The sequence below is a fragment of the Apteryx rowi genome, unplaced genomic scaffold (assembly GCF_003343035.1).
Source record: "Apteryx rowi isolate R43461 unplaced genomic scaffold, aptRow1 scaffold_251, whole genome shotgun sequence".
In the NCBI taxonomy this organism is placed as follows: domain Eukaryota; kingdom Metazoa; phylum Chordata; class Aves; order Apterygiformes; family Apterygidae; genus Apteryx; species Apteryx rowi.
The window spans coordinates 91,491-111,797 of record NW_020448875.1 but is presented as its reverse complement, the minus strand read 5'-3'; the positions used below and the strand labels follow the sequence as shown (position 1 = coordinate 111,797).

General features: G+C 49.4%; 1 protein-coding gene across 2 annotated transcripts; it reads left to right on the top strand.

Moving 5' to 3' along the window:
* Positions 1-1,644: 1,644 nt before the first annotated feature.
* LOC112966670 (nuclear GTPase SLIP-GC-like) lies at positions 1,645-19,685 on the top strand. 2 transcript variants are annotated; one of them, XM_026067018.1, is made up of 20 exons: positions 1,645-1,715; positions 1,838-1,863; positions 3,485-3,629; positions 5,253-5,345; positions 5,897-6,002; positions 6,690-6,912; positions 7,283-7,492; positions 7,767-8,024; positions 8,573-8,748; positions 9,736-9,754; positions 10,524-10,610; positions 10,976-11,081; positions 12,201-12,334; positions 12,997-13,161; positions 14,192-14,349; positions 15,259-15,391; positions 16,602-16,710; positions 17,321-17,457; positions 18,488-18,578; positions 18,996-19,685. In XM_026067018.1, the coding sequence occupies exons 3-20, from the start codon at positions 3,614-3,616 to the stop codon at positions 19,046-19,048; spliced, it is 2,274 nt and encodes a 757-aa protein (XP_025922803.1). In that variant the 5' UTR covers positions 1,645-1,715; positions 1,838-1,863; positions 3,485-3,613; the 3' UTR covers positions 19,049-19,685. The 2 variants fall into 2 exon arrangements, with proteins under 2 accessions (XP_025922803.1, XP_025922804.1); XM_026067019.1 differs by having other exon boundaries at positions 1,675-1,863.
* Positions 19,686-20,307: the final 622 nt, after the last annotated feature.

Sequence of the window (20,307 nt, the reverse complement as noted above, 5' to 3'; positions counted from 1 at the left end):
GCGCTTTGCCCTCTGGTGAAGAAGGACTTTTGCAAGAGTAGATGAGTCTGTTACAGGTTTTACGCCAGGAACCTCCGTCTTCTAAAAGAAAAGCGCRTGTCCGCACTAAGCAGGGGCTGCAAACCCTTCCTCATGAGGGGATGGGGCACAGTCGTCACAAGTAAACACGCGGAAAAGCCTTGCAATGCCCCGTTGTGGGAAGCCCCTTGCAGCATGGAAGCAGAGGAGGCTTTTCTCCTCGCTTGGTTCCCCTGCTAGTAAGGAGAAGGGGATTGCTTCTTTCCTCTGCTGGTAGGCACCGGGGTGCGAAAAGGTGGGACTGTCGGATTTGCTTCCGCKCATTTGTCCATTTACAACTTATATTTGCAAGGCAGAGCCTATTTCAGGCTGAAGGGAGTCACGCTCCAAACTTTGCTGCCAGCGCTGTGTAGACCTCTGCTGATGACAGAGGAGCCTCAGACCGCTTGCGCGCTTGTGGGCATCAAAAAGTCGTTGCCTGCAAGTCTGGAGCTGGATCCACCCTGACGTCTACTCGCCAGAAAGCACGTCACCAACTGGAAACCTGCACCAGGTTGAAACTGCAGAAAACGAAAGGACACATGTGACAGGGGACGCACTCTGCACCCTGCTCTGCTTGGAAGCAGTCCCAGCCGTGGGACTGAAAAGCGTGTGCAAGCAGCCGGGGGGGTGGCAGGCAACGACTTTCGGGTTGGAGGCTGCTAGATTTTGATGGGTGACTGAGCACGGGAGCAGGTTGCCCAGAGAGGTTGTGGAGTCTCCATCCTTGGAGATATTCCAAAGCCGTCTGGACGCRATCCTGYGCAATGTGCTCTAGGTGACCCTGCTGGAGCAGGGGGGTTGGACTARATGATCTCCAGAGGTCCCTGCCAACCTTGACCATTCTGTGACAGGTCCCAGGGAAATCCGTGCATGCCCCTTCCGTGAGCTAGAACAACRAACTAAGCATTCGTTTTGCTACTTAAACAAAACCCCTCTGTAAAGCAGGCCAGGGCAGGGACGTCGCTGAGCAGGGAACTTCAGCTCCAGCTGCCAAGAAGGAGAAAGCTCTCAGCTTTCCCAGCAAAACGAGGGAAGGATTTTTGAGAGTGGCTCACGCTGATGAGAAGATGACTCAGAGAGCGGCAACGGGAGCAACCTCTCGCAGGTGAAACACCGCTTTGCAGAGCTCGAAGCGTTTGGAGCAAAAGGATGGGATGTATTTTGCATGCGAGTCCGGGATGGTGGCAGGAAGAGGACACAGGCACCAGGGCTGGGAGCTACTTTTGCATCTCAGAGCTCTCTGCCCCRGGCCCGGAGAGCGGCAGATGGCAAGCGCGAATGGTGGTTTGCACACGGATACCGGATATTCCTCAGGTCTGACTCTACCTACCATTTTCTTTCAGAGAAAGCAAACAGCAGAGCTTTTTTGCTCTACCCTGAGCTACGTTGCAGGGTGCGACAGCTGGGAGGGCTTCCTCTTACAAGTTTCGACTCAACGCGCTAAGAAACTCACTCTTAAAGAAAGTCACAGAACTGTCACCAGTTCTCCTAACAGAGTTACTCATCATTAAATCAAAGCCAAAACCGAAGGAGGAGGAAGTACAGAAGCTGGCCCGGTCCCAAAGAGGAGGGGCACGATATAGGGAGAGGTCCTTTCGCAGCCAGTTTCATTTCTTCTGTATTCCGAGACAGAAGACGACTTACAGGAAGCCAAGGTTACCAAATTTAACTACATTTATGTTTCTTTGGGAAGAAGTAGTAACTTTTAAACAGTTCCGGGGTAGGACTGAGACGAAGATTTTAAGTCGCTGATAGCTTCTCTTCCGTTTCTTTCTAGATTTTGGAAGTTGCTACGGAGCACAGGTGAGAAAAGCTGCTTGTTCCCTTTACCGGGGTTTCCGCAGGAGCTTTCGGTGTGTTTGAAGCTGTTTTTTTTTTTCCTTGGATCCTTGCTGGTTTATGCGTGCAGATGTTTTGCTACCTCGATTTGAGTTCCAGCTGAAGTTTGTCTAAGTTAGGTCAAGCGGCTGATGGAAGGAGGTCCGTAAGTCGCGATAACCGAGAAGGCAGAGGCTTCCGCTTCGGGTTCTCAGCACCTACAGAAATTGGGTCKTCTTCGTCTTTCCGCTGTTCAGACCTCGGCTGGGAGCACAGCTCAGGGGGCTCCCGCTGTCCCCAGCTGCAGAGGCTGGTCCCTGATCCCTGATCTGTTTATCCCTGGGAGGAAAAACAGCGCCCAGCTGCCGGGGTCTCTCCGAGGGGGGGGGGGGATGCATGCCGTGCCAAGACCGCTTTCTGGGGAGGGTTTCAGCGTTCCTGTTCCTCTTCCGCTGTCTCCGAGGCAGTGCAGCCCTGTGGCTCCGACAGCGACTGAGAGCCGGGAAAGAGTGGGTGGCAAGAAAGAGTGGAAAACACCGTTTATGACGAACAGCCTCATTAGGAAAGCGGTTGCGTGCACCACAGGCTAAGCTTTAAGCCTCTGAAGCGCCTTTGAGGGCGTACCTGCAGGTAGTTAACGTGCTCTAGTGTTGCGGCTGAGCGTCTGTGTCCAGTTTCTTATCTGAAACCCGGGGCGGCCGCCGTAAAAATGAATTAACCGGTGCCAAGGCTGGTTACAGCTGGTCACACCAGGACACCGTGCCTGGGGTTGGGCACAGAGGGTCCCTGCCCGTGTGCCTGGCCCAGACCCAACCCCAATGCTGGGGGGAACCCTTTGGGAAAGGAGATAGCTCAGCAGTTTGACCAGGAGGGCTCTAGCTGAAGAGTAGCCACGGGCACACTTAATTTAGCCACGTGGCTGTGCTCTTAGAGCCCTTTCTATGGTGCAAGGATGACTCTTGTGCAGGATGGGACTAAGCAAGGAGCAAGCCTCCAGGAGCTGTTTTCACACGCCTGCATGTTTCTAGGTGGGGCTTTGCAGCACCTGGGGCTGATCCTGCCTTTCCACCTTGCCTGAAGGCAAGGCTGTCACATTGCTGGGAAGTGAGCTACCAGCRTTCCCAGGGTGAGCTCTGCCAGCATCCGGAGGATGGGCTCTGCCAGTATCCCCAGGTTGGGCACTTGCCAGCATCCCAGGGGTGGGCTCTGCTTCCCTGGCAGCTCAGGAAGCTTGCCTGCGTGTCTCCTGACACTCAACCAAGCTTTCTGGACTGGTCCTCATCTAAAAGCAAATCTTTTCAGGTTTTTCATCCCCAAATCTTGAATGTGTTTCAGTTTACCATCCCCCAGACTTTCATAGGATATAAAATCATTTCTTTTCCACCTCTGTATATAAGGTGTTTTCTATTTAAAGACTGTTGATCCAGCACCCCTGGGGAGCTGCACTAGCGGCTGCCTCGGAGATGATGCTGTTGCATGCCACAACCAGCTTCCAACCTGCCATCGAAGGGCTGGACAGCATACATTTGTCACACTCCAGTGTCTGAGCCAAGATACAAATGAAATTGGCTGAAAAATGTCATAATTATCTGTTTTTTTCTCTCAGGTGGTTTTGGGATACTGCTGTCTTTGTCAGAGTTCCTATTGCTCGCGCTGAGCGTAGCCTGGTTGTGAAAAGCCAGGGACGACCCAGGGCTGCAAGGACTCGTCTCAGGCTTGGGACAGGTCTGTGGACATGGCAGAAGCCCCAGGTGAGAAGGTTTCCCTTACAGTCACCCCCTGTTTCTGCAAGCRTAAGAGGAGAGACTCCCCAAGTCACCCTCTAATTTACACCAGCTGGTACAAAATTATTCTGTTTTCGCTTGCTTGCAAATTTCTGAAAGAGAAAACTACCCATGTTTAGCCCGACGTCAGGACCTATGAAGTCACAGTGTCTCCTTAAAGTGTATTTCTTAAAAGAGGAATTAACCTTTTAGAGTTTCTCCATTTTGCATAGCAACGAAACGAGGGCCAGCTGGGGATGGGATGCTTGAATGAAGGTTCCTCCCCTAGTTATACAGCTCATTTTGGAGCACTACCTTTGTGGCACAGTCTCTTTCAAATGTTGAAGCTTGATAATAGCAAAAAAAACAAAGAAAAATAAAGGAGCCAATGGAAATTTCTCTAAAGTGAAGTGTAAGAGATGTGCAGAAAAGTCATCCAGCAGGAAGGAGATGGGAAAGGCCTCAAGAATCCTAATGCTGTTTGTGCACAAATATTACAAATAATTTTCACTTCCCTCCTGATTTTTAAGAATTTAGGACAAATTTTATAGCTTTTCTTGGCAATACAAAGTCTAAACCAATCTGTCCATTTTCCTTCTGTAATGGAAGTTAAGCTTGTTATTCATTAAATCAACCCAGGAGGTAGGAGTTTAAAGAAAAGCTCCCACGACAGAAGGTACCTGATGATCAATGACACCTTCAGTACCAACATCCCTCTCTGAGCTTGCCAGGGATTTTCATGGGAAATCTAGGTGTCCCGGTCAGTGTGTCCTCTGGCACTATTACTCTAATCTGAAGTCGCTATCCAACATCGATCAGATGAATCACATCCTAAATATGCCTGTTTCTCCCCATTCTCTGCAGTGGAATCTTTGGGTCACTAGCTCAAGTGGAGACTTCTGTATTACATATGTTATCTGTTGGGCAAGGTGTGTCCCATCCCCAGTCCCTGCAGGCTTGTGGTCTATTTGTAGGCAGTGATAGCACGTCCACCATGCCCAGTCCTGCTCTAGTCTTTCTGCTTTTTCCTTAAACGTCCTACACTGACCACAGCCAGGAGCAATTTGCCTGGCTAAACAGACCTTTGGGCTGATCCAAGGTTTGCTGTAGTCTCACCACTCGGCCAAAGGCAGTCCTCTGGGATTTTGGAGGCATGGAATCAGTTCCCAGGACTGTATGAAAGCCACTTATGGAAAGTCAGACAGGAGAAGACTTCCAAAGTGGAGGGTTTCTCCATCAGTGCATCGACGCTGTCGGTATGTATAGCTGAGCCAGTCGCCTCCAGCTCCTGGGACGCTCCAGGCAGGTCTAATCAGGCTGGTCACCAGAGTTAGGAAGCCTCATGCCCTGAAGAACATCCCCACATTTGATCAGGTGAGTCACCACCTCGATTTTATCCCCGGGGATTATAAGGCCTCAAATGATCAAATCCACAGGTGAGTGATAAGACTTTTGCCCCTATAAACCATTCCAACATCAAATCAGGCTTCAGAAACTAACTTATTTTGACGTCAGTGATAAGAAGCTGTAGGTTATTCAATATTAAGCCTTGTAACTCTCTTCACTCCTCGTGAAAGTGTGATAATGAGGATGTTCTTTCAACATGAAAAGGTGCAGAAGGGGGAAACGCAGAGGACATAGCTCGGAAGCGACCAAGAACGCATCAGGCTTTCCAGGACGATGAACAAAGGCTTCTTAAACACTGTGAGTATGAGAAGCCAAGAGCACATGTTGGCACAGGGGCCAGCAGAGACGGGCAGGCAGAGACATCCCTAAAACACAGCAGGTTTTAGAGAGATCATAGCCCTGCCTGCCGTGGAGGGGAGACACGGGGCTTGAGCAGATCGCAGGCTGCAGCAGCTCATATGGATGTGGCTGCAGCGGCTGTGATGGTTTCTATGGAGAATCCTGTCCCCGGATCCCAGTCGAGCGATGCCTCCAAGCAGCAAGGAGCATCGCATACAGGGCCTCCATGCCAGCAGCAATTCATTCGCTTTGCTCCCTGGGTGAAGGGTCCCTTGGCCCTTGGTGCCCTCCCCAGCAAATTGCATCTGGTAGCAATACCGRTGGGAACTTTACAAGTGGGAATATGGGAACTTTACAAGTAAAAGCGGCTCGCAGCTGTAAAAGCCTCTTCCTGAGGCCTGCTCACTGYGTGCTGGTGCAGCTTCTGTTTTCTTTGGAGATCTCCCACTCTTGCGGAGTTTCTGAGCACCCCGCTGCATTCCAATCCTGTAACCACATCTCTCTCCTAGATGAAAAGATCGAGTCCAAGGCCAAAAAAAATCTGAACACGTTGTATGGGAAGATATCCTTCTTGTTTCAGCTGGATGAGGTGCCTGACCAGCTGAGATATCTCAGGTGAGTCTGCAGCCAAAGTGATTTAGTCAGAACTACCTTCACTGACACAGGACTCGGACTATGCGTTGCRCCTAGCTCCAAGGCACTGCTGTGCTTGAAGGATTTGGAGGAGACTTGTTTCTAGAGAGGAATATAAAACAAGGAATTACCAGCTTGGATCATTGCAGAGGTGTGTGCATAAAGCAGATTTCACTCTCTGACAGCAGCCAGAGAACAACTTCTTTCCACAGGGAAAATTAACTGACCATCTTGTCATCCCTTGGAAATATCAAGGAAGGCATTAGAGCCAGAGGCAGAATAGCACTCATCCTGAGAGGTGACTGCAGCATTGGCGTCCTCCTGATGGTGCAAATGCAATAGGACCTCCTGGCATGCAAATGCAATAGGACCTCCTGGCACTGAAGCCAGGAGTGAGCCAAGAGCTGCATGCAGCATGGTGAGCACGGTACTATGTCCTTACGGAGCTCACCGGGGCTCTTCCCACACTGGAATGGGCTGGAGCCAGGTTTGGAGCAGGGGAACTGAGGGAAAGGTAAGGATAGCAGAGAGCAGAGGCTATGCTGCAGAAAAGCTCCCCTGTGAGGCTGTTATTAATGGAGTAATTGCATTTACAAAGGAAAAAAAACTCCCCTAATATTTGCATCTGCTACAGCGGTCTACATTTCTCCTTGCTTCCTTCCTCCTCAGAGACCGCTTTGTCTCACTCAAGGAAAAGTCTGCCTTCGGCCTCACCCGCATCGGTCTCTTCGGCAGCACCGGCGCAGGGAAGAGCACGCTGCTGAATGCCCTTCTGGACAAGAGGTTCTTTCTGCCAGTCTCTGGGACACGGACTTGCACTTCCTGCCAGGTTCAGATCAGCACCTCCAGGAATAAATACTACGAAGCGAACATTTTTCTTCTCTCGGAGGAGGTGAGGCGGGTTTCTCCACGGAGGTGCCAGTAGGTTTCCAACAGGGCCCTCCAGAAGGAAGCTCTTCTTTGCAGCTGGCTTTTCAGCCACAGCGGTGGGGTACGGTGGGCAGTCCTAAGCCTTGCTGTGTTTGAGACGGCTGACGGGAAGTCAGGAGAAAGCCGAAGCTTTTTCCTTTCTGCTCCAGGCGGCTGGAGCTGTCTGGAATAGGTATCTCCAGACAGGACAGCAGGCAGAGGGTGCATTGCAGCCATGAGTGCTTGCTTCTTCCCGTTGCTCCTCGTAACTGAACCCTGGTGCCCAGCTGCTCTTACCCTAGCAAGCCTGAGCTGTCCCGTTAAATAACGCCCTCTTCGCTCCACTTTGGCAGGAATGGAGGGATGAGCTGAGGTATCTCTTCGTGCTTTTGGAATCTGAGAACAACGATGGCGAGAAGGACGATGACATGGAGCATGCCATTCGGAAGCTGCGGGCTGTTTATGGGGAAGGAGCAGAGAGAAAAAGTTACCAAGAGCTGCTGAGAGCCAAACCTGCGATCACCATTCCCTCCTCGAGACGTATCACTCTTAAGAAAGCAGAGGTGAGTGTGCCTTTCCAGGCTAGGAAGGCCAACAGTTTCTGCTTTCGGGTCCAAACGCGTCAGATGTTGAAACAATTGCGTAATTGAGTGTTTTCCGTCCTGTGACTCTGTTTTGAAGACTCATCTCCCCACCAGAGCTGGAAGGTTTAGAGTCGCCTTTCTAAGTACGGCAACACCCTAGAGAAAAGGAAAATGAAATGGATTGTTCTTTTTAGCCTATTTGGTGGTTTTATCTCTATAGGGGGCAAAGATTAACCTGTTTATTGTGTCCCAGGCAGAGGAGCTCTCTAAAGAGCTGGACCCGTACATCCGGAACCAGGACAATGGTGAGGAGGACAGCGAGATGGACGTTGAGATGGACAGCAGCGACAGCGAGATGGAAAGAAGGAGAGAAAATATGCGGCTTTGGCCACTGATCAAGCATGTGGAAGTGACTCTCCCAGTGTCAGACCTGATTCCCGAAGGTGTTGTCTTTGTGGATATTCCAGGGACAGGAGATTCCAACAAAGAAAGGGATGAAATGTGGAAAGAGGTGATTGGCAAGTTATGCTGTGCGGGGAAAACACATCTGGGTGGGAAACTCTTCCCTGTTTCCATGACTCCATTTTAGAGGGAGACTCCAAAGAGACCACATGCTTGTGGCAAGGGAGAGAAGGCACCAGCCGAGCAGTCGGAAGCTGGATGCTTGCTCTACAGGGATGGCGTACCCCGGCACGCTTGCCCGCTCAACATCTTTTACTACTTCTTCTGCAGAAGTAGCCAAAGCCTCTAGTGCCATTCCCCACGTGCCTTTGACCAGGACGTGGAGGCCTGTCCGTGCTCAGTGCCGGCTGCATGCCTCGCTGGTCCTCCCAGTGCTTGGCCATTGCAACGTGCACGATGTCCAAGCTCGATGGCCYCCAAGCGCAGTCCCACGTGGAGGGAGGGATTCACCACCCCTGGGAGTCATGTCCCAAGCCCAGCGCCTGCACCGGTGCAGCGCTTTCCGCCTCTGCCTGGCATTGCCCCTCGAGGTGGTGTCCTCGCTGATCACCTTCTCCCGCGTCTTTCTCCAATTTGTTTCTCTTTCTTTCACTCAAGAGTATCCTGGAGTGTTCGTCCATCTGGGTTATCGCTGATGTTGAACGTGTTTTCGGGGCCAAAGAACATGAAATTATGCTACGAGAGGCAATTAAAGCTTGCCAGGCTGGGAAGTGCAGTGATATCACCTTTGTGGTGACCAAGACGGATAAGATGAATACTGAAGAATACCTGAGGTAAAGAGCAGCTCCATCGTGGGTCCAGGACTGTAGAGAATTGCAGTGCCTTGGCCTGCCTCTTCCTCCAACATACCACCTCCCTGGCTACTTTCCAAGCCATGTTTAACTGTTGTAGCTCCTGAAGCTCTCAGTGACCACAGCAGCAGGGGCATTAAGCCTGAGATCTTAGGGTTCAAACTGAGCTGCTGCTGCCGCTTAAGGTAGAAGATCCCTCTCTGTTAGTTAAAGCTGTAATAGCCTCTGTGCATGGTCCAGGTCCCACAAGAATAGGCTGAAGAGTGGATGCTATTTGTYTATGACGGGATCAGATCTTGTTAGTAGCCTCTTACCCACTCTGCATATGGAAAATGGCATTCTCACACAATAATTATTTCCCAGTGACATTTTACTGCTGCTCGAAGATCATTATGCATTTACAAGCATAACTCCATTGACACCCAGACCATTTCTGGGGTTTACAGCACAAGCCCATCACTATGCCAGTAAAATCCATTTAATTGCCTTTCCCCAGAGTGATTTTGATCCAGCCCCAGTCTGCTCAAACCCTTTTCAGGCAAATGCACAATGCTACCTCATCCCCTTCATTTTTATTTTTGTCTTTCTGAACAACACAAATCATCCATCTCTTTTCGCCATCTGTGTCAATAATATCTCTGTGCCCAGAAGATTCAAGGGAATTGCCCTTTTCTTCTGTCTGTGATGGACTCTTGTGGATCCCATCACATGAGCCATCCTTAGTTCAAGGTAGCTTGAAAGTAATGAGTTATTGTGCAACAGCCAAAATTAAAGATTTTAAGCATTTAAGTACTGAAGCGGACTCTGGGTCCGATGAGAGCTAGCAGACCCTGTGACTGTGATGTGGGTTGGACTGGCTATGCTGTCAGTTTTTCCGTGGACTCTGCTCCCTATTTTTGCTAAAGGGCATGATATAAGGTTACCATGTTTGCTCAAATGAGTCTTTTTTTTTCTTTTTCTTTTCCCTAGGGACAAAGGAAGGGCAGAAGTGAGTATTTGCCAGCTTCTTCGTGTGATCAAAATCTGCATTCCTTTTATAACAGAATATTTCTGAAGATCAGAAATGAGAAGTGCCAGATTGGTCTTTTGAAGATGACCGTTATCTCCCACGGCTTCAAACAGAGCGGGGAGTAACTGAGGGCCTCTGTTCATCAGAGGCAGAAATGCAGGGATGCTGGGCACCTGGTTAGGCATTTCTCCACGCATGGCTTTGGGAACAGAAGACCCTCGGTCCTGCATTTCTGTGGGGAAAAAGGAGGTAGTCTGAATCTTGGTTAGACTCCCAAGGGCCCTGGCAGTCAGGCACTCAGGCTAATTAGCTGGAACTGGGAAGATACATCAAGAAATCTGTGTGCAGCAGAGTCGTGGTGAAAAACAAAATCAGTTCATGGACAAAGCCGGCCTTGAACTCTTATTTGCTGTATTAAAAGCTACCAAATTAATCCTTCACATGTGGGAATGTGAATTAAAGCCAAGTCATCCTATTTCAGCGACAGGTTTTCAACAGTGGGGGTAGCCAGCTGCTCAGATAACTTACATGGCGATGGCAGAAGATTGACCATTGCCTGAAATCGTGATATTCAGATTGGCTGTTTTTCTAAGAGAGATGCTGAAGGCCTGGGAATGCCGCTGTAGCCCACGTGGGAGCTCCAAGGGTCTAGGACAGAGCCTTGTTGGTGACTTTGTCTTGGTTTAGGGGTATTTTGATAGTTTTGGGAAATGTCTCCTTGTAACATTCATTATCTTTCGGAATCTAGGGATCTATGAGCACACATGATGCCATTTTGGAGTGCAACGAAAGTCTGAAAAGAAGAAAGGGCAGAGCAATAAAGGATAGGATGCAGGTAGAGTCATTATACAGAGTTTGCTAGTTGTGAAAGATTATCCCTTTTTTTATTTTGATAACCAATGTGTCGGTTACGTGCTAATCTTTATGCACATGCCTTTTCCTGTGAAATGCAATAACTTCTTTTTCTTTCCATTTGTCTTACAAAGACATAAATAGCAACTTCACCCTTGTGAAGTGAATCGGGAGATCCAAAGCTGAGTAGGTTCATGAGGGGAGGTGGGTTGGCCGAGCATGCACCGCTGGTAACATCTGCTCTCTTCAGCACTTGATGAACTGCCACAGTGTTGTGCTGTGGCGATAGAATCTTTGCATTGCTGCAGAGACTCCCGTGCATAAATACTGCATGTGCATGTGTTTTAGAAACATCTGCCCAGTGACTCAGAGATACTGCAGAAGTCCGACCTGGTTTACACAGTCAGTGCCAAAGAATACTGGAGAACTGAAACTCTCAGCATAGGAGAAACAGGTAATGCRCAGGCTGCCTTTGAGCCTCTTTGTTGTGGCTGTCAGTGCTAGCAATGCCCTGTCTCCTGGGGGCTTTGGGATGTGGAGGGGGCACTGGTGATGGGAAAGTGCAGTAATTTGGTGCAGAAAAGCACGTCACTGTGAGGATGTTCTCCCTGCATGCTGGGAGAATATTTACCGTTATCACTGTCAGATCTGGTGGCATTAGCCGAATTCAGGGCTCTCTCATGTGCTGCACGAGTCTCACCCCGAAGGGCTCATGACATATGACATGAATCAGTGTTCCTTAAATTCCTGAAGATCATGACCCTCGTTCGGTTCATTTGTCTCTCTTCCCTGTCTCCTTTTGCCCCTTCTCAGTACTCAACARCTCATTTCTCGTAGGCTTGCAGCATGGTCCTGGGGAGGGTGAAGCATTCCTGGGCTCTTTGTTTGCAATCATTTAGCATCAGTGGGCAACTGAGTTTAAGGCAGTCATTTATGGCCTTCCTATGGGTGAAGGAGAGAAAGAAGCATTTGCATCCCTCTATCAGCAGTAGGTTAAAAGGTGTATCATCTTATAAATGCATTACCCGTCTCTCCCTCAAATAAGGAAAGGAGGTATTTACTGTGCCCCTTGCCCTTTTCTGGCTTTCCAGGAGTTGCTCCAGGTCACCGTTCTGACATCACCATCCACTGTTGGGGCGTTTTCTCTCTTTCTGTGGATCCTGCATATGGCCAGGCATGGAAGGGCTGTCCATCCCCTTGTCCGTCGCCCTGCCTGAAGGCAGGGTCAAGTCTAATCCCTGAAAGACATGGTCCAACTCGTTCRTAAAGGCTGGCAGTGGGGAGGGCTTGGCCTCTCCCTCCCTCCGGAAAGCTAGGCCAGTCATTGCTAGAAAGCTCTCTAACCTGAATGTTCTTTGGTTGGGTTTTCATGATATACTTATTAAGGGTACAGCCTCTTTTTTCCCTAAAGAAGTCTAGAATTCTGATATGGTCAAAAACCTGGAAGTTTTGGGTCACAGCTAAGGCCTATGTCCACTCCTGTGTTCACCTACGGGAAAAAGAGAGTGTATCCAGCAGCAGGAAAATCCCTCCTACTCAGTGTTTAAAGTGTCCTCTTATAATTCTGTTTCAGAAATCTCCGTACTCAGAGACCATGTCAGGAAGCTCCACCTGAATATGACGAAGAATCTGATACGAGATTATATGAAAGACATTCTTGTCTTTTTTAACTTCATGGATGTTTACATCTGCACGCCGCTTGAAGGAGTACGTGTGTCTGTGTTGCCTCTAACAGAGCAATGTTAGCAGTGGATATTGCCTCTGCAGCTACTGATCTGCGAGCTGCCTTCTTCTCCTTCCTTCTCTAGTCATTTGAGCTAGGGAACCAACGCCCTCCTCCTCCTCAGGAAACGAATGCAAGCCTACTCCCCATATATTAGAGTAAGCTGAATAGAGGATTATTGCATGAATGGGGATTGTTCCTTAGCCGCAGCAGAGTGGGGCATCCCTAGAGCAGGGCTATACAGCAGGGCGATGGAAATCCTTTTGCCCATTTCATACAGCTGTGAAGATGCACCAAGACCCAAGACATTTTCTGATTAGCGACTTGGCCCCTTAAGAAGGGATGAAGCAGAACAGGCAAGAAGATGCAGAGATTCAACAATTTTTTACAGCCCTGAAACCCCATCACTTGCTCTTGTTACCACCTCTCCTCTCCCTCAGTTGCATGACCCTCTCACGTGCTGCTGGGATTCAGGACAGGCTCCTTCTCTCCTTCTTTCACTTGGTGCCATTCCTCTGGTTTCCCCCTCCTCAGTGTTGATTTAGCTCTGAGCTGCCCAGCAGTTTCCAGGGAGAAAAATGCTGGGACGTGTTTCCGTTACACCCAGCAGCCCAGTGATAAGGTTTGTGCTGTCCTGCTCTTGCAGGATCAGCCCTCCCAGAAGGACGAGCTGGATGAGTACGTGAGGACAAAGATCCAGGAACTGGGAACTGCAGCTGGGCATGTTTTCGACCAGATGGACTTGCCTCTCCTCAACGGGGTGAGGTCTGCCAGAAAATTGCACAAGAAGAATATGGAGAATCTCTTCAACGTGAGTAGCAAAAGTTTGACAGACTTACTGAGACTGGTTAAGTTTATTTCATTTTCTGTCCTGCAACTGCCTCCACCATCAGTTCATTTTACATTGCTCCTTAATCACTGACAAATACTTTAAGGTCTATGGGTAAGAGAGAGGCAATCAGGGGGTGTTTTTGCTGCCCATTTAGCATTACTTTAGCATAGCTATAATTCAGAGTTCAGCGTCCTGTAAAGTCCAGGGGAAGACCAGAGTCTGATGTCCTTCTGCTAAGAAGCAAGTTCTTCCAGGGACTTGTTCTTCAGCAGGACTCCTGGGAGGAGAGTAGGTGTTTTACAATCCAGGGCCAAAGTCAGAGAGGGACATCTGATGGCCCTACAGCCATATACTCTGCCTGAAAAGACGGTGCTYAGGTGGAGTCAGGTATGAAAATGGAGTAAACCATGCTGTTTTCCATTGTGAACTCAGCTGTGCCTGGATTTTGCCTTGGATCACTGCTGCCTGGGCTGGAAAAGTGGCTCTCTTGCTATGGCATTGGCTGGGGACATGTGTGGGAGCTTGGCCACACTCAGTGTGGGAGACCCATCATTGGAGCTAGCCTAGTTGCCTGGGTTTCTGCTACAGCTGGTGAAGAGAGAGGCACTTGGAGAGGTAATTTGAGTCCTGCCTGTTAGGATAGGATACGTTATCCTTCAGAGACTGTTTTTCCTCTCTATATGGGGAGACTGAGTGCCAGTGTGTTTCTAGACAGCTGAAGTGAACTGAGATTAATTCCACTTGCAGGCTTAGACCCAAATCGAGTTTCTGACTCTGTAGAGCTATCCATCCTGAGTGGAGATAGGCATGCTGCGGGAGGCATGGAAGACTGAAAAAAGACATCATTTAAGTCTCACTCCTCTCTCACTGTGATGTTTGCTACCAAATAGTTTAGGCAGCGCTGTGCTTACGTGTGAGGGGCTCAGCAGGCTCCATCCCCGGCGGGGTCTCTCCACTGGTCATGGTGCTGCTCGCTCCCCTCATGCCATCTTTTTTCCTCCTTGTGCAGCAAGGCAAGAATTCCCGTGGTTTTCACAAGACCCTGAAAGCCTTGTGTGTGAGGAAAGGAGTGTTCGTATCCCGCATCTTCAACCGCCTAGACATCAACAGCCTCCTGGCACAACCCATCTATGACCATATTGATGCACCTTTTGGGAGCATATTCAGGTGAGAAGAACGGTGCCCTGCTTGGAGGGCAGAGATCGAGCCTGCATCTCGCTCTTGCAGCAGAGGGAGGCTGCGGGAGGACGAGGCAGAGGGTTTCCAGGTGTCCTTTCCATGTTTTGAGACAAGCCCAGTCTCTTCTCAAATCCCCTCACCGACCTTGTCTTGGGAACTCATCTACAGACAGACCAGTCCTGGAAGCACTCACATCTTTCTCTCTTCTTCCTCCCCAAGGAGTGTAAAGTAGCATTACTTTGGTCGGGCAAAGAGCAAGGTAAAATCATCTCACCCATAATTCATGTACTTAGGCAAAACTTTTGATTGACTGAAGGGTCTCAGCAACTTGCTCATCTTTCACCTAATTGCTACTGATCTTCCCATGATCAACAGCCCCCAACATCTCTTCACCTGGAAAATCAGGACTGCTATATTGCATTAACTGTGCAATATGTGTATTACAGTGGCACTTGCAACCCCTTCCCTTCTGTTCTCTGCTTTATCTGGGTTTAGATAGAAATAAGAAAGAAAATTAATATCTCCCTATCTCCCATTCCCTGAAGAAGAGGGATGACAGCTAGTCCAGGTACTGAAGAGATCTCTGCTGTGTAGTTGAAAATTTAGAGTGAATTCATCTCATGTCTTCCTATAAAAGAAAATTACCTTGACTGGCAATGWGCAGAGAAAAAAAATGGCCACAATTAAGTTCTCTGCCTGGACTAGCCTGGGGATGGGGTCCTAAAGTTTCCCTAGAGGACTCTTTAGCAGCACCACTCCATCTCCCAGCTCCCTTGCACTGGAGCCCCCTTCTCTTGCCTATCGCACCAATTTTCCTGTGGGTGGGAGAGAGATGAGCACAAGAGAGAAAGTGAGTGGGAAGAAAGCCCACCTTGCATTTTGATATTATCCAAATAGAAAGCAGCGGCACACAAAGGCCAGCCTGCAGCTGGTCATCGATGAATTCAGCACAGAGATAAAAAAGAAATTCACTGAGGTTGGGAGGAGAACCAACTTGAGCAACGTGAGGCTCAACTTTCTCCTTCAAGAGGTAAGTTTACGAGTGGGTGGAAGAAGCCCAATGCAACGGGCCAAGATTGAGCAGCTGGTGTCACTAGCACAGCCCTGGGGTGGACGCTGGCCTCCCTCCCGCTCGGCAGGGGCTCAAAGGGCTGCAGCATGATCTGCGCTGTGCAGTCATCTGGAATGACCTCTAACAACCAGGAGTTATTATTCGGCATCAGGCGGAGCAGAACTGTGTTTAATGCAATACCACAGCCAGCTTTGTCCTTGGGGTAACGTTAGGCGGTTTGATAACTACCCTGGCTGTGCTCATGGTGGTAATCTCAGGAAGAACCGAGGCAGAGAGCTTGGAGTGGTATCTTCTGTGGTCAGTGACACTGGATTTACACTGCCGTCGGATTTGCACAGCAGGAAATCCCCTGCTGCCTTATGCAGCAAGAGCAGCTTGGTGGCCTCAGATAACGTGCTGCTCAGTTCCCAAACATGCTGAAGAAACATGGTCTGAAGGGCAGTAAATAGCCAGGACGGAAACGACCCTGTCCCAAAACCAGCTTTTTAAGATTTTTGTCCCTTGGGAGTTGCCAGGCATAGGCCAAAGCCAGATGCTCATGGAAAGTAAATGGGAACCCCAGGCGACCAGAGCATGATGGATCTGCTTTGAGGCTCGAGAGCTAATGACAATACCCTGAACTGCAGGGAGCTGCAGTCAAAGGGCTCCTGGTGGAGCAGCTGGGAAGGCAGACTAGCCCAGGATGCAAATTCAGTCTCAAAGGTGCATGCAATACTTGCCTTTGAGGCCATGCTATTAAAACACCAGTCAAGCGAGCTCGGAGACAGGCGTCTTTTTATTTCAGGCACTTGGAATTGGAGAAATCACTCCTGCATGCAGAAATGTCTGTCTGCTGGCCGTGGGGAAACCAGCAGCGTGCCTCGGTGGGGCGGGAGGGAGAATCCCTGAGCTATTGCAACCTGAATCACCGCGGGCCATTTGGCCCGCTGGCCAGAGACCGCTGCTCACATGAATAGCTTTAGCTGTGTAGGTGCCACCTCGCATCTCTCAATTTTACCTAAACTCTGGTCTTAAAACTGCCCGCATATGCCATCTCCATCCTGCACAGAACTGCTGGAGTAACCTGGGTGTTCAACCTGCCCTTACGCTTCAGAGCGTTTGTTCAGATTCTGTTTGCAATCGAGGGTTTGAAGCGAAACGGGTAAACGCTTTAACATAATTCCTGCAGACGGACATCATCATGAAAGCCCTGGAAAGACAAATTTTTTTGAAAAAGAAGACTATCCTCGAGTCCCTTGTGCTGTTGATCCAAAGCATCCTTTCGCCGCATTATGACGGTAGGACTGGTCCTCTAGTTGATTCTGCATCTGACATCGCTAGTTCACTGTCTGGCCCTGGGAGAGGTTTTCCCGGCTTTTGTACGGAGGCCCCTTACAGAAGCGTTCACCGTTGCACTAACTGGAAGGCAGGAAGGAGGATGTGTAAATTTGTGCCTTTGGGTGACGTGTTCAGTGGGTCACAATCRTGTCACCAGGGAAGAAAATGTTGCACTCCCAAAACCTACTGCACAGACTTGTTTTATTGTTGATGCTGTTGTCCCACCCGTTAATCATCAAACCACATAAACCCATCACACCTCTCTTGTGAAGCAATTAGAGGCTTCGTCTCTGGGAAGGAGAGAGTAGCATGAGGAGTTGGAGAGCAGAGACCTTGCCTGAGGTTAAAAGCTTGAGGAGGCCTATAGCTTAGGTTGAGCATGGCCTGAAGCTCTGTGGAAGCGCTTAGCTTGAAGGTTTTGCTGATGGGCAAAGGAATTTTTTAGGAGGGTGAAAGTTGCTTGGGAACAGGGGGTCGTGCGTTTTCCACCTACATGCCATTCCTGGCCCCTCTTCACAAATCTGCTTTGGGCTGCTAACAGTGTTGTGATGTTTCCCACCGTTGCAACAGAGGCGGCTAAGATATGCGGGAAGCAGACATGCGAAAACATAAAAAACAAACTTTACCAGTCCGTTGAGGAGGAGGTGGCCCAGAACATGTTTGAAAAAGCAAAGGAGAAGATGAAGAGCCATTTCAACAATCTGAAGGTGAGTGATATTTCAAAAATTGCCGTTGTGAATCCAAGCCTGCATTAGCAACAATTGTGATAGACAAATTGATGGGTGGACAAGGCTCTCTAGCCCTCTGCAGTCAATCCAGTGGTCTCTGCAGAGCACTTTTAACGCTCCGTGAAGTATTATGAACTACACAGGACATAGCAACTGCCTAAGATTACAGAGTGAATGTGTGAGATACAGGTTGTTCTAGGATGTTATAAAAGTGGCAGTCTTCAGAAATTTCAATGAGAAAATGAATTCTTTGTCAGGTTCATCTGTCTGGACTTGCTCCAGTCAGAGTTTATTCGTGCTTTCAACACAAACCTGTTTCTGTTCTGAGAAAAGAAAACATCAGACTGAATTTCTGTTTGGATTCAGTTCCCTGCTTATCTCCCAAACCAACTTCTGTGTTGTCTTAGATGGCAAGCAAAATTTTAGATTTCTAGGCAGTAATTTCCTACTTTGGTCCCTTTATTTCCTGCTTTCTGACCTCATAYGACCTCTTCTACCTCATCTCTGGCTATCTGGAGTCATTCATATGTGTCGCCACCTAATGGGTTCAGGCTTTGATCACACATACCAAGATTCATCACAGTTATTTGAGTGATGCTCGTTTATGCTGGCCAAAGATCTGGCATGCCCGCTTGACCAAGGAAGATGGACAGAGTAGGTAGGCTCACCTAAAAAAAGTCTCATCTGCTTTGGGTGTTGCACAAGATCAGTTTGGATGCTCCCCAGCAAGCTGCTCATGTGTGCAAACACCAAAGCTGCTGTCACTAATGTCACAACCTTGGCAATCCCGGCAGATAGTAGCAGTGCAAAACAGTAATTCTGGGAGCTCYGTGGCTTCCAAAGGTAAAGACGCCTGTGCTCCGTGTCTTGAGAAGTTTGCACTCTAATAAAGTCAGTTTAGTTCTGTGCCACCGTCTGCACTGGGCTCTGTGGCCTTAAGTACAGCTTCTCTCTTAAAAAAAAATAAAATAAATAAAAATGATATGTTCATAATTTGTGATGGCTGCAGGTGGAGATGACCATGAAGCTGGAGAAGGACTTTTCCAACATGCTGAGCTTCGCCTTTAGTCCGTGGGACAGGATGTGCGACAGGCTGCCAGGTAGGGACCGAGCTCTCCCCTCCGGGACGCCCGGGCTGGGAGGGAGAGCCCTTCGCCCGCGAGCGAGCGGCCGAGCATCGGTCCTGGGAAGAAGTTACTGAAGGAGTTGGGGAGCAGGGTCCTGAGCTTGGAAAGCCCTTTGGTGTGCGCTCACACCGTCACGGGACCTGTGCTGGGTCAGGGCCCTGAGGTTCACTCTCAGTGCTGGTCATCGGAGGCTGCTGGGCTGCGGATCGGGGGTGACACGTGTCTTCCCCCACCGCTTATTCCTACGTAAGCAGCTGGGGTCTGTGACTAAGGAGCGTACGTTAGGCGTCCCCATCCATTTGTACCCAAGCTTGTCTCATTTGCTTCCCATCCTATAGAATCAAAAAGGCCAACAACCAAGCCTCTTTCATTTTGCTCTTCTCCTTGCAGTTTTCGATCAAGAACGCCAAGAAATTGAGAGTTTGTACAATAGTCTCCAATAGCCGTACTGACTGAAAAGGCCTGCCGGACGTCTTCCCTTACGTTTCTTTTTTTTTTAAGCAAAGTTATTTCTGGCTTTTATCTTTAATTGCATTTAACTGATCAGTTCATCGCTTTTCCGTGTTGACCACCTTGTAAGCAAGAATTTTGAAGACCTTATGGACTGGACTTGGTAGCCCAAACGCCGGCCTGTAAGGATCTAGAAGAGCTGGGGTCTCTTGTAGGTCCCGAGCTGCGTCTGCAGCCCCTGGTGAAGGGGCATATCCCCACGCTGGCGGCTGAGTGTGCGGCGGAGGTTCAACCATAAGGTCTTGGGTGCCTTGCTGAAGGTCTTCCAGGAAACGGGAAAACATATAACATGCATCCTAGTTTGATTGCCTTTACACTAAATGCTAGTAGCAGCTTGCATGTCGCTTTTATATTCTTTTTATGGAGGTAAAACCCCCTTTTTTTTTCCACCGATTTCGGTATTCAGCTACAAGCTGAGCAGAGTGAGGCTCACCTATGTCTGGTGCAAACCTAGAACTGCCCAAAGACAGATTTATTGTGCTGAATACAAACGGGGAAATCAGTAAGGCCACTGAAGCGCAGCTCTGTTGGAAATTCTCTTCCTGAAACATAATAAAATATTAAGCTCTTGGGGGTTACGTTTGACTGGTATTTTTTCAAAATGTCTCAGGATGCAAAAGCAGTAATTGGACTGCTTGGTAGGGTTTTTTTATTTTWTTTTATTTTWTTTTGTATTAAGATGAAAGCTTGGAAATATTCTGTAATAATTGCTGCGGCYGTGGTGCGGGGGTAGGGGGTGATAGCGGGGCGCTCCGGGGAGGCAGGGGTGCAGCCCCAAAGCGCTCCCAGCCCCGAAGCGCTCCCGGGCCGCAGAGGAGATGATGCTGCCAGGGAGCGCAGGGCGCCGGTACCGGCGCGGAGGCCTGGATGCGGGTAAGCGCGAGGACGTGAGGTGGGCAGTGACCGCGGCATTACGTCCCTCCGTGCCTCAGTTTCCCTCCGTGCACGGCAAAGTGGCAAAGCGGCTCTCCCGTCCCCGGAGCGGGGGTCGGAAAGCGGGCTGCGAAGGGGCGGCAAAGGCGAGGGGACCCGTTCAAGCGCTTGTCGCCGCGGCAGGACGCAGCTTGCTCGTGCCGGCTGCAGGTCCGCGGACAGGGAAAAGAAAAAAAAATTAAAAAAAGAAGAAGGAAAGAAAAAAGCATTCCCCAAAAAAGCAACCCGGTGCAAAGCGCCGCGGCGATGCCCGGCCCCC